This window comes from Protopterus annectens, chromosome 3.part0 (assembly GCF_019279795.1).
Source record: "Protopterus annectens isolate FY-2018-M chromosome 3.part0, PAN1.0, whole genome shotgun sequence".
NCBI classification, from domain to species: Eukaryota; Metazoa; Chordata; order Ceratodontiformes; family Protopteridae; genus Protopterus; species Protopterus annectens.
Genome location: NC_056731.1, coordinates 1,117,457,458 through 1,117,475,828, shown reverse-complemented (window position 1 = coordinate 1,117,475,828; position 18,371 = coordinate 1,117,457,458). Strand labels below are relative to the sequence as shown.

General features: G+C 38.7%; 1 protein-coding gene across 1 annotated transcript in view; it reads right to left on the bottom strand.

Annotated features, from left to right (window-relative positions):
* OSBPL1A (oxysterol binding protein like 1A) overlaps positions 1 to 18,371 on the bottom strand; it is a gene marked incomplete in the record, with an annotated part of 2,690,541 nt that overhangs the window by 2,374,224 nt on the left and 297,946 nt on the right. The window contains 1 exon segment of the mRNA XM_044065352.1: positions 17,369 to 17,480. Coding sequence (XP_043921287.1) covers positions 17,369 to 17,480 — 112 coding nt within the window.

The following is an 18,371-nucleotide window of genomic DNA, read 5'->3' as shown; positions in this document are numbered from 1 at the left end:
TTAATTAGTCAAATGTGAGGTATGTACGGCATTCTACGTTGGTAGAACTGAACGATGCCTGAAAAAACGTATATACAATCACATATATTGTATTAGGAACAAGGATAAAACCAATGCCTTATTTAAGCATATAGATTTGTATGGAGAGAAACACACTTTTAAATTCACCATTTTAGAAGTTCTTCATAGTGACCCTAGAGGTGGTGATTTTAAAGGACTTATGGCATTTCGAGAGACATGGTGGCAGTTATTTCTTGATGCCACCAATCCACCAGGGTTAAATGAATTTATTTCAACCAAATCCCTATTATTCTGAATATATGATCATTTTAATCATGGTGACTTCATTAATTTTATATGCATCAAAACACAGTTAAGAAGTTGTCAATAATGTATCATTCACTATTTTTTAAGTAAATTAAAATTTTTAAGTCTAATAATGATTTTTTTAATTTTTAAATAAGCTTGTATTATATATTTAGTTTTTATTTCAATTTATACACCCCTAAATATTACTTCATACTCCTTCTCGAATCAATTTAAGTTATAAATTGGGATGATATTTCTTAATTTTATATTTTATACTTGATAGTTTAACATTTTACTACAATCATACATACTGATTATTACATATTAATTATATATCAATTATATGGAATTTTAGCGTATTTAATTTTTAACATGTTATTTATCACAAAGTATTTAGTAAATCATACATGTAACTTAATTACAAAACACTTTTTATATAGGTACATATAACTTATATTCATGTTTTTTTATCCACTTCTATTTTATAATATGTTTAAATTACTATCATCATAATACCTATAAGATTTTTTTACTATTTTAATTTTTTACTATCTCAATATTAAAATCATTGTGGTTATTATTATTTTAATATACTCATTAGATTTGGTAGTTCAATTGAAATTTTATAAAGTAACTTAAATACATCCTCAGAATATAAAGGAATAAATACATTGGCAAATTATGTTTTATACCATAATTTATTAATTATTTATTATTATTAGAACATCATATACGGTTATGTATACTGCAGGTTCAAGGTCTTTAACAATTTGTACACACGAAATGCTGACATCGTTGTTCAAAAACATAGTTATCGTGTGCTAGAAAGCTTATGAAAGTTGTCTAATTTCATCGCAACGTATGTACTGATATTGGAATGTTTTTCAATGAACGTGTATATACTAGTGATGTATATTTCTGAGTTTTTAGTATAAGGTAAAGAATATATGTACAGGAGACATATACATCAGTATACTTAGTGAGATGTGCAGGTGATTTATGTTACTTTCAGTTACGCTGATAAATGTTGTACTATTACTTTAAAAACTAATAATTTTTTGGCGCCAAATAATTTATTTAAACTGAATGAAGATATTTCACAACAGTTCTGATGAAGACCAGAAACGCTGGTTGAAAGCGCTTAACTGTTGGAAGTGTTTGGCGTTTTGTGCTGTTATTTTTGGAAACGTTGTGTGGTTCATTCGTCCTATTGTTTTTCGTTTTGTGCACTGTCAGTTTTTCATTTTGGATGTCGTTTTAGTTTGTTGTTCGTGGCGTTATGTGGATTTAATAAATCGTTCTTTTTACCACTTTCCTTGTGGCGGCTGGTGACACCGGAGTTTGTTTACAGTGTTTGTTGCACTAACTTAATTTCTGATTGTTTTAAGTCTTAAGTTTATGACCAGAATTTAGATGTGGAATGTGCTTTATTTCTCTGGTTTCTGTTAGAATATACATGTGAAATGACTTTTATTGTTGTAAGTTTCTGAGCAGGTGTTAGAGTGCTAAATAATGTAGTTTGTGGCCTGAGAACTCCAGACTAAGTGCCAAAAATGATGAAATTTGGGAAGGCCTTAGAGACATGTTTGTTAGTAATGTTTAAATACTGTTTTCTCACAAGAGACTGAAAGCATTTTGATCTTGTATATCTAACTCTGCACTCTGCCTAAGCTCACATGCAAGTTTCTAGCACTGTGACTTCTTGTAGCAATAGTTAAAGCTTAGTAAAGATTAATTAGGCATTTTTCTTTGAAACCAGACCTGTTCTAGTGTATTATTTTAAGTTTCTGTGTGATCTCTGAACTCTTAGATATCTAGTAATAGTTAAAGCTTAGTAAAGATTAATTAGGTATTTTTCTTTGAAACCAGACCTGTTCTAGTGTATTATTTTAAGTTTCTGTGTGATCTCTGAACTCTTAGATATCTCTGTGGCGTAGTAGTTTTGTCTTGTGTTTTAATTACTTATTATTAAATATTTTTAAAACCTTCTACCTGTGGCTGGTTTGCATAGAGATAAGCTCTAGAGTACATTGCATATTTATAGAGGTTATTGTAATAGGCCACTCTAAAGTAAGCCTTGACTGTTATACTACCATTGGATTATAAAACTGCACATTAATAAATGGGCACCCTTTTAAGGGCCTTTTAGTAGCTGATATTATTAGTTGGGTGGTGGCAGTAATTACTACTGTACAGTCTGGATAAAGGGGCACAGCTGCAGAATCTGTGTCAGCCTTTCCCAGGAGTATCTGTGAAGTTGCATAAATACTTATCTCAAAGTGTGTGTGTGTGTGTGTTGCTTCAGCTACTTAGCAGGGACACGAAGCACTGGTTGGACAGAGAGGGTACTGGAGGTTCTAGCTTGGCCAGCTAGGCTGAGATCTGGACCCTATAGCTGTGCCAGTGGGGAGTCTTACTGGGGACCTAGTGAGCAAGGGAGCAACCAGCCCCAGACTGACTGTGATCTCTGTGTGCACTTAAGGGAAATTGTACTTTACTGTGTGTATTAGTTATCCTTTTCTCTTCTATGAGCCAACCTCCCTGGTGTTAGTGGTGAGGACTGAGGCTCCTTGATTGCTGGGCCAGGGCACAAAAGTCACAGGGTATAAAAATATCTATGTAAACATTTCCAAGAAAAAATTCAAAATCTTCTAGATTCTGCTGCATATTTGGGAGACATGCATATAGGTTCATAGGTTCATAGGTTCTTACTAGGCTATCTGCCCAAGGGCATTTATAAGCCTAGCCCATAGTTATGTGGCTTTCGCCACCCCTTTAGTTTGAATAAAAACTATGCCTATCATTTTTCTGTGCCTCTGTCAAGCAGTGACACTGAAGTAATCCCTGGGGTATATCTGCGATCTCCCATCCATTGGTCAAGATTCCTCTTGAACAAGGCCAGCGAGGTGCTCTGCCTCACATGTACCGGGATTTTGTTCCACAGCATAGGGAGTCTCTGGGTGATGAATCTGTCCCTCCAGCACGTTCTATTTATAACCGTGTCAAGGTTTAAGTCTCCCGCCCTTGTGGTTCTGAGGGATCTAGATTTTTGAGGTGAAGCATATTCATCAAATCTGGGTTTGACATGGCCTTGTATGTCAGGCACAGGTCACCTCTGAGCAAGCGGTATGAGACTGAATAAAGCTGGAGTTCTTTCAGTCGGGCAGCATAAGACATATTTTTGAGACCCTTTATCCTTTTGGTGAGGAACTTTTGGGGCCTTTCAAGCTGCATCAGGTGTCTGGTCAGATACATTCGAGCAGGGCATTGTACTCAATCATAGGTCTAATGAGTGATGAGTACAGGGGACGATGACCTCCCTTGATCTAGATGTGAATCCCTTCATGATCAGGTGGGCGATATAGAAGGTTTTCCTAACTACTTTAGCAACATGAGTGTCAAGCGAAGACTACTGTCAACTTGGGTCCCCAGATCCCTGATGACTTTTTCTGTGCTCAGTGGATTGTCACCTATATGGTAGCTAGGGGTAACCTTGTTTTTCCCGAAGGGTATGACTATGCATTTTTGGCGTTTAACTTCAGGCCATGGCTCTGGCACCAGTTATCCGTTTCTGTGAGGCCCTTCTGGAGGATATCTGTGTCAGATGTGTTTTCGACTATGGCCCAGTTTGCAGTCATCTGCAAACTTTGTCAGCCATAACCCTCCTGTGTTTGCTTGTACTTCAGAAAAGTAGATGCCGAACAAGAGTGGACCCAGGACTGAGCCCTGTGGGACACCACTTGTGACAGGCTTTGAGTCTGACATGGCTCCAGCAACTCTGACCCTGTGGGTTCTGTCGCTTAGCCAGTTTGCAACCCATCTTGTGATGTATGGGTTTACATTCAAGCTGATGAGTTTTTCGATGATACCTGAGTGGGGTATTGTGTGAAGGCCTTTGCCAGGTCGAGGTAGGCTGTATGGACTGCCTTTCCCTCATCAATGGCCTTGGTGACTGTCTCAAAAAGTCAACCAAGTTTAAGAGGCAGGATCTGCCTTTGACAAAGCCAAACTGGGTTGGATCCAAAGTCTGCAAGTTCCCTATGTCTTTATTTATGAGTTCCATTATGATCCTCTCCATGGCTTTGCAGATAAGGCTTGTCAAGCTAATGGGCGGTAATTTCCAGGGTCTGTGGAGGCACCGCCCTTATGAAGTGGGACCACAGTCGCCGTGCTCCACTCCTTGGGCACGTATCCTGAGGTGAGGCTAAGATTAAACAGCTGTCCTAACTGTGGGTTTAATTCCTCGTTGAGTTCATGAAGCACACAGCCGGGGACACCATCCGGTCCCATGGATGCTGTGTTTTTGCCTTAGTGAGGGCAGTTCTCACCTGGGCGTTGGAGATGTTTGGGGGCTACAATCCTCTGGAATAGATATCTCTCCTTTTGGGGAGAAGTTTGCACTGAACCTGTCAGCCAGTATGTTAGCAATGTGTGTAGGTTCAGTAATTTTCACATCATTTTGAACTAATTCTGAGCATATCTGGGAGTTTCCTCCTAGGTTTCTAACATAGCTAAAGAAGGCCTTATGATTGTCTTTAGAGTCCTTGGCGATTTTTCTCTCAAAATTTGCCTTTGATGATTTTATGAGAGCTCTTAGTTTTTACTTATAATGATCAAAGGTGTCTTACCTTTCAAGGATTTTGCTCTATCTTGTAGTAGCTTCCTCCTTTTGTTGTAGAGCTTGTTTATGGCTGGGGTCCACCAGACTGGACGCTTGCCTTTGGTACAGAGAGTCTTAGTTTTGTTTGGGATTGCCTGATCCATGCAGTCCTGTAGGTGCTGGTAGAAGGCATTTGTAAGTGATTCAGCGGTTTGAGTAATGTTTACCACTGGCTCAGGGGCCTTAAAGGAGACCACACTAGTTTTTAGAAGTGTGAAATCGGCTTTTGAGAAGTTTTTCACTGTGGTCTTTTTGTTTCAGGTGGGGCGGGATGAGGACCTCCAGCGAGATTAGTTTATGATCTGATCTCACCAGTGAGGGGTATACTTCCGGTGTTGAACATTTTGATCCCATGTTCGTGATGATGAGATCAAGTATGTTTTCTGCTCTTGTGGGGATGGTGACTAGTTGTTCCATGGCATTTGTGTTTATGAACTCCAGGAATGTGTGCGTTAGAGTGTTGGGGCTTCAGTAGTCTTCCCACTCTATATTAGGGTAGTTGAAGTCACCTAGTATGATGGTGTTTGGAGATACATTTATCCCTCCAATGTTTTCAGGAAGGGCATGTGAGGTTCCTGAGTTTGAGAGGGTGGCCTGTAACATGCTACAAATTGCAGAGCAGTCTTGCCTATGGTTAATTGCACCTGGATGGTCTCCGATGCATCGTGCATTGCCACCAACCTTGAGGTGTGGGTGTCCTTTATGAATATGGACACCCCCTCCTTTCTTGGTGTTGTCCGGATTTTGGGGCGGAACGCATGATATGAGGTGAAACCTGTTAGTGCTGGGGTGCTCTCAGGAGCCTTGAACCAGGTTTCTGTCACAGCACAGACATCGATGTTCTCCATATTGAGAAGGGCCTCGAGTCGTGCATCTTGAGATTGAGACTTCTGGCATTGAGCAGCATTACCCTTAGTTTTTTTTCCTTTTGGTGTTCTAGGGTGGTAGGTTTAGAATTTGAGCCTTGCCTAAAAAGGCACTATGGGGTGGCAAGAGCCTTTGCCAATATCCGGAAGCCCAGGGTGACAGGTGCAAGCCGTCCCTTGAAGCAGCGTGGCTTGTCCAGCATGTCATCCCAGGCAGACAGACATTGGATCCCCTTTGAATGACACCAGAATTTAAGCCAATTATTAAAGCTGATCATCTTATCACTGTATTGTGGCATCATTCTAGGTGAAGGTAGGATACTGCTCAAGGTCAGGGTCATACCTGCCTGAGCTACATAATCAGAGAGCTCCTCGGCGTCCCTTTTCATGTAGTCCAAGGAGGTGCGTCTCAGGTCGTTGACACCAGCGTGGACAATGACTGAGTCGCATTTGTACCTGCTGTTGAGAGACCTGAGTGCTTGCGTTATGTGGCGGATTCTAGCGCCCGACAGGCAGCTTACTGTGACCTTCTCCTTACTCAGTCTGGTGGGCGGGCCGTCAGTGTGTCTGACTATGGAATCACCAATGACAAGTGTGTCTGGCATTTTGTTTGGCCTTAAGGGCTGTGACTGTTTGACACTCTGACTGTGTGGTCTATGTGTTGCATGTGTTGGGTCGTGAGGTGGTAGTTGTTTGGGTGTCTGCTTTGGTGGCCTCTGCTGTTTTGGTAAATTTTTGATCAGAGCCTCCGAGTATGTCTTTGTGTGAGTATGTGTATGATTTGAAGTTGTGATGGTACCATGTGTGACTGGGTATGTATTGTGTGTGGTTACCTTCTCCTCCTGTCTGGTCTTGCCAGTCCTATGTTGAGAGAGCTCAGCCTCCAGTTTGGCCGTATAGTTGCATCTCTCGCATGTATTTGTGTTTTGTGGGAGAAGGAGAGGATTGTCTGTGTACATGAGGCAATTGTAACATTGCCTCAATATTCCCAGGTTCACCAGTTGAGCTGGAGACACTAGCAACTGATCCCTCGACATACTGGAAGTAGTAGATAAAGAACTTTCAAAGGACTCGGGGAAGTGGGTTTTAGGCTGGTGGGGTACTATCTATAATAAGAGTGCTTTATCAAGGTGCAAGTACTGTAGGAGTAAGTGCTAGGCTTTACAGATAGAGAATAGTCTACTTGGGAATCAAGTAGAGATGAACTTTTCAGTTATAGGATATGCTGGTTAGATCAGCAGTACAGTTTAGCGTGTTTTATAGCAGGGGCGTGAAGGGAGCTAGGAATTGGCCCAAAACGACCAATGGACTACTAGTTTCTGGCTGAAACTTCACCAAATCGGACAAAAGGCGCTCAGTGCTTCCCACTCCCACTGGTAAGCAAAGAAACTTCCCTCCTTCCTAATAAGGCAATGGATCAGTAACAGGAACTAAAAACAAAGCCCAGGGATCAGCAACTCTGAAACTGGACTACTCTAGTTCAGTAAAGTCGGAAAACAAGAGATTTTTTTGTTTTATTACAGAGATAAGGAAAAAAACAGACAGTAAATGCTATAAATGCTGTAAATCGGCTAGCGCACTTTAGTGTGTAGCCTACAGAAACAATTTGCAACAATTAGTAACTTAAAGTGCAATAAACAGTGTAAAATGCAGAAATCACTTAAAGTAGCAGTAAAACAGGCGAAATGCAGTCGCTAGCTTAATAACAGTGGGAAAGCCACAAAAATACTTATATCTGGTAGAAAGTCACTCTTTTAGCTCTCTGCTGCTTGGATCACTCTGCAGGCCACCACGAGGATCTGTGCAGAGTTGGTTCAAGCTGGAAAATGCGTGTTTAGCGTGTTTTATAGCAGGGGGCTGAAAGGAGCTAGGAATTGGCCCAAAACGACCAATAGACTACTAGTTTCTGGCTGAAACTTCACCAATTCGGACAAAAAGGCTGCTCAGTGCTTCCCACTCCCACTGGTAAGCAAAGAAACTTCCCTCCTTCCTAATAAGGCAATGGATCAGTAACAGGAACTAAAAACAAAGCCCAGGGATCAGCAACTCTGAAACTGGACTACTCTAGTTCAGTAAGGTGGGAAAACAAGAGATTTTTTTTTTTTACAGAGAAAAGGAAAAAACAGACAGTAAATCCTATAAATGCTTTTAAGTGGCTAGCACACTTGAGTGTGTTAGCCTACAGGTAAAATTAAGCAACAAATAACTTTTAAGAGTGCAAAACAGTTAATCAACACAAAAACAGTTTAAATAGAATGCAGAGCTGTATAAACAGGCTAAGATGCAGTCGCTAAGCAGTAAATATTCAAAAAGCCAGAAAAAATACTTAAATCAGTTATAGCAAATACAGTTATAACAAATGCTCTGAAATATACTGTATATTTCCAATATGTTTGAGAAGGACAGTCAGAACACAAGAAGGTTCAGGCGAAAAAGAAAAAAAGTTTTGTTTTACTTTTTGAAAAGGTAAAAAGGAGGAACAGAAGGCCTTATCAAATGTTCTCTCTGTATTAAGAAGAATGAGCTAATGACACTAGACTGGGAGGTGTGTCACAGTAGGGGTGGGCAACTGCAAAGCCACCAAGTATAAGAGCAAGACACCAACAGGGAGGGAATAGCCTAAAACAACAAGCACTACAGATTCTGAAAGTTTTTAAACAGATAAAGATTTCTGAAGATTCTGAATAGACAAAGTGCTTTATATATATTAAATTATAAAACAGTACTCTGTTACAATAATCAAAAGATACTTATATTTTGTAGCTCAGTTCTTGGTCAAACAACTTCTCCAGCCTGCACCAAAGACCAGAACAACAACTTTTTTTTTTTTTTTTACAAGAACACAAAAGAACCAGCCCTCACTAGCCAACAGATAATTACACAGAGTAAATGTTTCAGTTTATAAAATAGCCTAAGACAACAAGCACGACAGATTCTGAAAGTTTTAAACAGATAAAGATTTCTGAAGATTCTGAATAGACAAAGTGCTTTATATATATTAAATTATAAAACAGTAATCTGTTAAAATAATCAAAAGATACTTATATTTTGTAGCTCAGTTGCGGTCAAACAACTTCTCCAGCCTGCACCAAAGACCAGAACAACAACTTTTTTTTTTTTTTTTTTTACAAGAACACAAAAGAACCAGCCCACACTAGTCAAGAGATAATTACACAGAGTAAATGTTTCAGTTTATACAATAGCCTAAGACAACAAGCACTACAGATTCTGAAAGTTTTTAAACAGATAAACATTTCTGAAGATTCTGAATAGACAAAGTGCTTTATATATATTAAATTATAAAAACAGTAATCTGTTAAAATAATCAAAAGATACTTATATTTTGTAGCTCAGTTGCGGTCAAAAAAACTTCTCCAGCCTGCACCAAAGACCAGAACAACAACTTTTTTTTTTTTTTTTACAAGAACACAAAAGAACCAGCCCCCACTAGCCAAGAGATAATTACACAGAGTAAATGTTTCAGTTTATACAATAGCCTAAGACAACAAGCACTACAGATTCTGAAAGTTTTTAAACAGATAAAGATTTCTGAAGATTCTGAATAGACAAAGTGCTTTATATATATTAAATTATAAAAACAGTAATCTGTTAAAATAATCAAAAGATACTTATATTTTGTAGCTCAGTTGCGGTCAAACAACTTCTCCAGCCTGCACCAAAGACCAGAACAATATCCCTTTTTGAATTGCATATCCAATCTCTCTTCCCAGTCCTCCTCTCATTGACTCTTTCAGTTAAAATGCAATATTTGGTATGCTCTACTAATTATTCTACTAAAAACTCTACCAGTACTGGTCTTTCATTTAGGATCTCCCCCACCTCTTTCTCTTTGCCTACAATCTGATATCAATCCTTGACAGAGAAGGCAATCTGTAGCCTGCAGTCCAAATAAATTTTGGCCTCTTCCCATTCTATTACCTTTCTCTCTCTAACTATTGGCTCCCAATACCTTGGTTCCTTTGTCACTTTTCTCCAATAAATTCCAGACCCCTCTTGCCTATTGTCTGTATCCTTAATTGCAGTCATCCCTAACAGCAAACTGTTCCTTTCCCCATGTTCTTCATTCCCATGTTGTCTTAGTTCTTAGAATACTTTCTACTTAATGAATATAACATTTTGTATGGTTATTGTTATTTTCCGTAAGGATCTGCATCCAAAATCACAGTCTCTCCTCGTGTCTTCAGCTTCCTCCATCTCATCATCTTCCCTTTCCACTTTGAATTATAGGTTGCTGCTTGTGCTATGTATAACAGCTTTAACCGTGTAGCTCTGAAATATCCCTTCAAATCAGACAATCGCAGACTGCCTTGTTGTATTGGAAGAATCAGCTTATCCCACTTGACTCTTGCCATTTTCCCCTCCCAGACAAAATCTTTCAGGTCTTTATTAATTACTATCCACCATTTCTCCTCTGGTTGATACAAATTTGCCTGACCTGTGTACAAGACTAAAGGGACTAAAAACATTTTAATTGCTTGTATCTTACTATCCATACAACAGAGCTTCCAATTTATCAGTTTTTGTATTATCTTTTGTTTAGTCTCTTCCCACATATCCTGAGCTGCCACACCAGATTTATTTAATCCATACTCCCAAATACTTCATTTTATTATGTCCCCATAAATATGGATATTGCTAAACCAATTTGTGTGTGGGCACATAATTTACAGCTATTGTCTTTGTTTTAGCTTAATTAATTTTGTATCCCGAAAAGATTTGAAACTGCCTCAAAATGTTTCAGAACAATGAAATATCCCTTTTTCTGGTTTTATCGGATATGAAATAATATTTGCAAATACAGCCAGTTTTTGTTGACTACCTTACCAACTCTATCCTTGCATTTCTGAGTCCCTTATTTTCTTTGCCAATTGTTCTAAATATAATGCAAAAAAAAAACAGGAAAGAGGACAAATCTGCATTGTTCCTCTGTTCAAAGAGAAATTATCAGAGCAGAACCCACTCACTTTAATTTTCACTTCTGATCTCTCATATACCCTCCTAATCAACCTTATAATTTTATCAGGGAATGCAAATGCTTCCATTGCCCTGCTTGTAAACTCCCAGCTTACTCTGTCACATGCTTTCTCTGCATCAAGACCCAACAAAAGTGGTATTTTCTTACATGATGCTTTCCTCTGATCATCAATGTTCTGTTAATGCTGTCAAATGTTTGGCTCCTCTCCACAAAACCACAATGATCCATATCTATCAACTCTGGCATCACCTATGCCATTCTTTTAGCCATTACAAACACTTTATTTTTTTTTTTTTTGGTTTAGGATTGAAATAGGCATGTATGAAGCTGGATCTGATGGGTCTTTACCCTCTTTAGGAATTACAGCCACAACCACTTTCTTCCAGGATGTTGGTGCTTCTCCTCTTAAAATACTGTTAAACAAAACCTTTTTAATCCTCATCAGTTTTTTTAGCCCCTAGCTTCCAAACTTCCATATGAATACCATATATTCTGGAGGACATTCCTGTGGATTGGTTATACATCACCATTTTTATCTCATCTCCTCCTATCCTGTTAATAATTGGGCCTCAACTACCTTTAACCTTGGCATATTTAATTCTTCCACAAACATTTCCATTTGTGCGTCTTCTTGATTTCCACATTTCACTTCTTTATACAGACTTTCATAAAATTTCCAAAATATTTCTAGTACCTCTACAGGATCTTGTTATCTTCCTTCTTATAGGTTTCCTAAGCTTTGTGACAGCCCCTTCTACTTTCTGTTGTCCGAGTCATCATTCTAAAAGATTTTGTGCTCTGGAGTTATCATCAAAAAACAGTTGCTTAACAACAACCTTTCTAAACTCATGCATATTATCAATGTAATGTCTTATTTTCTATTAAGCATTCTGTAGTTACTCCTCATCTTGTTCTGTGAGATTTCCTCCTATTCTGCTATTCTGCAATACTTAAAAAACATCTGTTAGTCCTCCTAAAAGAAGTCTTGTTAGTTCTTTTCCATATTGCTCTTTTATGTCCATTCTATATTTAAACTCCACTTTAATTGCATTCCACAATCTAACTGCATTTTTAAAACAATTTTCTATCTTCTCTAATAACTCCTGAGTAATTTCCACTTTTTAACACAGAGGTGGGAAAAGCACCAGTATCTCATTTTTATTTCATTACAATGTGTTTTTATTTTATTTATTATTGGTGTGTTTTCTGAAATAATTATTGGATATGTATCAAAACTTGCAATTAAATGCACATGTTCCCATGAAATTTAAGTTCTGTCTAGCCTAGTGCAGTTTTTTGTATCTTGGGGAATAATACTAAATTCACTCTGCACTCCTACTACTGAATTCATATCTTCCATACTAAATATTTTTATACATTTCTTCAAAAATCTACCTTCCTTTGTTATATTTTCCCTTCTGGGCCTCCCAGACACATCTTCACTGCTACAACTCACATTCCAGTCCCCACCTATAAATAATATTCCTTGTTGAAAACGGATTTCTCCCAAACTTGTCTTAAGATCCACTGTAGCAGTTTTAGGTGGAATATAAATAAAAGCCAGTGTAATCCTCCTCCCTTGCCAGTAGTCCCTTAGTACTACAAAATCTACTATTCTTACCGTTTTATTCTCTTCTATCACTATCAAAGCTTTTCATGCAATTAATATTAAGTACTCCTATTTTCCTTTGTCCCAGGTACTCTGCTGAATAACTGTCCTGAAAACCTTTATCAGATTCACGTTGTCATTTCTTTCCAAGTGTGCCTCCTGTAGCAAAGCTGTTTGCAGAACAATCTTTCCCCCAAAGGAGCAGTCAGTTGAGAAGTGCTTGGAAGTTTTAAAGTTAAGTCATTGAGACAGTTTACCATAGGGGGGAGTCTTACTACTCCCTGATTTGGAAGTGGCAGCCCTCCACTGCTTAGTCCTGTGTGTACCCTGGGACTGAGGCCTGGTTGTTTTGCTGGTTCTGGGTTTGAACTGAGAAGGCCTGGAAGAGGCAGGAAAGGACAAATTTTTGAGGGCCAATGCCTACTAAATCTTGGAGGCTGCACTTGTAAGAAATCTTTAACAGTTTGCATAGATTTAGCTTTTTCCTCCATCTTTTTAAGAACAACTTCTGCTTTGTTGCCAAACAGGCAGTCCTGATTTAAGGGAGCATCCAGCAATTTAGTTTTAACATGATCTGGCAAAGATTGCTCCTAACGCCAAGCATGCCTTCTAATTACAGACCCAGTGACAGCAGCCCTGCAAGATGCCTCTAGTAAAACAAAACCACATTGCAAAGTACGTTTTCCAACCTGTTCAGCAGAATGCATTAAATCCTGTAAATCCTTACTTTCAACACAATCAGGAATCAACATCATTTTCTGTTTAAGCAATTAATATGCTGCTGATACTTTAACATATGAAACTGGCAATTTAGGGCCCTGATCGCCAAGGTTGCAGAGGTGTATACCTTCTTACCCCATCTATCCAGGGCCCTGGAATCTCTATCAGAGGGGGTAGGTTTTCTGGCAGTAGTAGCCTTAATGCCCTTGAGTCCCTGTTAAATGGTCTCAAGATCCGCAGTAGGATTTTTAAAAAGAAACTTGTGAGAATCAGGAACCCTGTAATATCTATCAGGTTTTCCGGGAGCAGGAGGTAAAGAGTCAGGGGCCAAGCTAGATTCTGAAAAGGCGTCATCAACAATGTCCAGTACAGGAGGGATAGCTAAAGGCCTGTGTTGGGGCAGGAGTAAGAAATCTCTAAGCCTCTTTTTAGAATCAGAGTAATTCTGGTTTTCCCAGTGAAAATGTTCCCTAATAGTATGCAAGGTTTCACCAAAACAAAAATCCTCTGGGGGAGATGCAGAGGGAATAGAGTTCTCTGCATCAGAATTCTCATAGGTGGACAAGTGTAAATCCTGGTCATCAGAGGAAACAGAAATTTCAGAATCCTGGTCAGAAGTATCATAAGCAAATTCAGTCCTAGGTCTCTTAGAAAGGGAAGGCTGGCTTCCCCTGATTAAAGTAATAAGATCTTCAGCCATTCTTATTTGTTTTTTTAAGCATAGAGGCCTGACCATGTGGTCTGGTTGTCTGCTTCCTAGGCATGGTTCGAGTTTTAGGCCGTGAAGAAGAAGATGGCATCCGTTTAATATGCAAGTCAGTAGGCCTGAATACACCCTCAGAAGCCGGTGCCTGCACAGAGGCTCCAGACTCATCCAAGGTAGAGACATCCACAGGTTCCACAGTTGAAGCATCTCACGGCATACCGGACTCTGAATGGGTCTTAGTAGAGGCCTGCGAATTTGAAGTAGCGGGGCTGCAAAAGCACCTCACTGAGTACCGGTGAAGTGGCAACTAGCTTAGAAGCGTCGTCGGCAGCTTTGGACCTAGGTGGCCTGTCTCTGTTTTTATCTTTGTGTTTTTTCAGAATGTCGGTAATCCGGTGGCTTACCGAAGACATATCTGGATAATTGAACCGAGCACCAAAATATTTAGAAGCGAAAATATACAGACAATGAATAGTTCATGGTTTAAATAAGGCACAAAACCAACAGCGAGGTACATCATGTTCAGGGCCTAGGCAAGGAATACAGTACGAATGAAAATCTTTATGAGGTATTTGCTTTCCACAAGAAATACAATTATTGACTTTTACTGACATCGGTTTAGAGCAAGAAAAAGTTTTGCCAATGGGATATTTAGCTTTAGTTGAAGACTTCGGTTCTGAAACTCGAAAATGAGGAGTCGTCCAACTGGCACTTGCGAACTGCTTCTGCTTCAGGCACTGGCAAGAAAGAGAGATGTAATGGCACTGCCTGCATGTTTTATACCCCTGACTACCTGACGTCACGGAAGATAAGACAGCAACCGACGCAGGACCCAAGACTTTGATAATCAGGCCGACTGAAGGCTACTGCAAGCAGATAACCCAAATGTGATTACTGCAACAGTGAAACACGAAGAACATCTATTATCTCTAGCAGAGGTCCAAGAGACCACAACTGATTTTAGAGTTTTCTTTTTTTTAAGCAATCTCCTCCTTGAGATTTATGTGCTTACACGTGAAATGTGGCTTCCGTAAGTCCTGACCTTGATATTTTCAGAGAGAAAGTCTGAAGCATCTGCTATGACTGATGGAGCAGGAGGAGGAGAAGAAAAAGGTCTTAATTTAAAGAGCTCTGATTGTCCCATCATAAGGGCTGCTTCTTGACAAAATTGAGAACATAAATTTAGAAAGATAAGGGATGAAGATGCTGGACCCACATTGATGTGAGTTACCCTTAGATTTTTTTCATGTAGAGTAAAGGAAGTAAAATGGAAGAAGCCACATTGCCCAAAAGTCTGAGGAAAAGTCTTGGTGTGGACATGTTTTGATGGGCCAGACTTAAGAAGTGGCCACAGTAAGAAAACTTTCTCAGCAGGCAGGAAGGCTGTTGATAGAGAGAGGACTAGGAGATATCATAAGAACAGTGACCTCCCCTGACAGTCTGACCTGCAAAAAAGCCTCAGCACAGATGCCAGACCAAGACCACAGAAAGGGGGGGGGGGGTAAAAAATGTTCCTAAACCTCTTTTGAAAATTTGTTCTTCTTTTTCTGATGGGGGGATGTTCACTGAAGGAGACTGCATAACTATGGTTGCTTGAACCAAATCCCTGAGGCACTTACTCTCAAAAAAGATCTTTAGAGAATTCAACCTACTCGTTATAGTTTTAGAACCAAATGAAAAGCAAATCTGACAAGACTTTTCTTTGTTTTGTTTATCAAGATGAAAAAAAAGTCGTACGGACATCTTTATAAGATATCTGTCTACTGCAAGAAGATTTACCCTTCCTGACAGATACAAGAAATTTGTTCTTCACAGCAAAAAAGGAGCATTTCCTAGTGGAAATGTGTATATGCCCAAGACTTTAGCTGAAGCCACTGCCAATACCTATGATGCTAAATGGACAAGAAGTGTGCAGAAGAATGCATACAACAAGAATGTTGTTTTTTGGTGTGCCTTTCCTTCCCTTTCATACAAGCACATGCTCTTGTGCCAAGAGTGGACATAAGATGCTTGAGCCCATTTTAGTTAGGGCTACTGCAACAGCGATTGAATATCCACTTCCCACCAATCTGCTAGAAATAACACACTTCCATGATAAGGCAGAATTCTTAAGCATGCAGCTTCTGAAATCAATCAGCATGAAATGTCTGAAATGGTAATCGCAAAAATATTTCAGTAATAAGATCTATAAATATTTAACAAAATGAGTAGAATATTTTAGAAATCAAATTCAATGATAACTGCAAGATAGTTTCTGTCTGAAACACAAGGTTATCCAGGACCCAATATTAAGTACACAGCTATCCTTACAATGCTTACAACTGGGGTTGCCAAGAAAATCAAACAATATCTACTTCAAATATACATGAACAGGAAAAAAAGGTGCAAGTGTAACTCAGCTCCTAGCCTCTGTGTGGAATAAATTCTCTTCACTTTATGAACGGTAAAAACTTAACTCGGTTTAAACAGCTACAGTGATGGATTTCTTGTAGCTAGGCTCCTCAATGGCAAAGTATCATCAGCATATTAGAAGTCAACTCTAGGTCTTTTAATGCTTCACTCTTAGCAGCTAACTTCATAACTTAGACTACGACAACATTTAAAGCACTTAAACTTACAGTTTAAAACTATAAAGGTCAAACAGTTTCATAAACTGTTCATCACCCCAAAAGTTTCAGGTTTTTCTTAAGGACCCACACAGACAGAAATGAATGCTACTCATATCCAGTTTCTCATATGATCCTCCTCCGTTACAGTTCCCACAAGATATCACGTCAGATATGTCAAAGTATTTCTGGGTGTTACAGCATTTACAAGCATCAGGTAAGCAAAGCATAAATGATCTAACTTTCCATGATGCCTGTTCTCTGTGGATGACTACCTTCTCAAAAGCTTCCTTGCAGCCAATCAACTACCCACATTATCAGGCTACTTGAGATTCACTGTGAACACTGAGGTATTCAATATTTGTGGAGAAAAGTTATGAATCTACAAGGTCCCAGTTAGGCTTGATAATCTCAATCAAATGAACTACTGCGGTGTGTTTAAGTCAAACTATCTTTCAGCCCAATATTTACTTTGTCATTTATTACAAATCGACTGCATTTGTTAGGGCAATGTCATTAAAGTACTGCAGTATTAAACTAGGAAACAGAAGTGTCTCAAACACATGGTTCTGGATAAATTAAACAAATTGCAAACTAAAGCAGCAGAAAATAAGAAGATAATTCCACAGTTAACTGTAAACTCTAATGAATCAAGATCATTCTACTAAATGGTACACTGAATGTAAAAGTCATTTTAAGGAGAAGTAAAAGGAAAACAAAAAAGTAATGGAATTTATGTACAAATGCAGTTAAGTTACCTGCATAAATCTCAGACAGAAAGGCAAGCCTTGTAAGATTCAATCATTATGGCTTGGATTAGAAAGTTGTCCCTTCATTACTAAGCTTATTTTAAATGTCCTGAAAAGTGCAACAAAAGTTCCAGTACAGCAAAATACCTTCAAGCATGTTTCGTATTTCTTTATCTCGTGTAACTTCTCTTGGTGTTTGCCCAGCACCATTTACTACCTGAGAATCTGCATTGTGTTGTAACAGCAACATAACCAGCTCCTGGAATACAAAGAGAAGTAATTGCCCAATTAAACTTGTATCAGCTGTAAATGTATTTTTTGACACAAAATTATAAAATGGAGTGGTTTCTTAAGTACAGAAGTTGCTAATTAGTTCTTTTTTTCAGAACATTCGCAATCTTTCTTATTATATATTTCTCAGTTCAATAATTAATTTTTTATGCAAAGAATATTCTAATGAAAGTGAGAAAAACAACTATCTCTCAAGCGCTCTTTCAACATTTACTTTTGGGGAGCACCTATACATAGGGTAAACAAAAACTACAATGTTAAATCTGTTAGAAAGTCCATCTTCAGTAAATCTCACAGATGATATGCAGGAGGTATTATGCTTGCTTGGCAATGCAACTTTCAGTCTGTGAGGCAGCCTCATCCTTTACATCGTGTATGTTATCTCTTACTTCCAGTTCTGCAGACAGTTTGATGATGGAGGAGGAAGAAAAAGGCAGACGACTAGAGAAAGAGCAGGAAAATGGAAACATCAATGGAGGGAAGGTGCATCACAAATGATAAATCTTTTTTTTCTTACAGACCTAGAAGTATGTGAAGTACAGGACTTTCGTATATAATAATAAAAGGCCCATCTTCGGTAACCTTAGGACAGAGTCCGTAGCTAACCATTTATGTAATAAGCAAATAGAAGAATAAACTAACAAGTGGCAACATTTAGGAGGTACAGCACCCAGTAAAGAAAAAAGTACTCTAATCAAACTAAGCAAATATCTCAGAAGACACAAAGTCTACTAAAGCCAAATTTGAGATAAATTTGGCCTCCTAGGCCAACAACCACCACAAGGCATTCATTAACTGTGTCCACAACCTCAAAGGCACTTAACAATTGTGTGCATGGTTTACTGTTAATAGATCCACC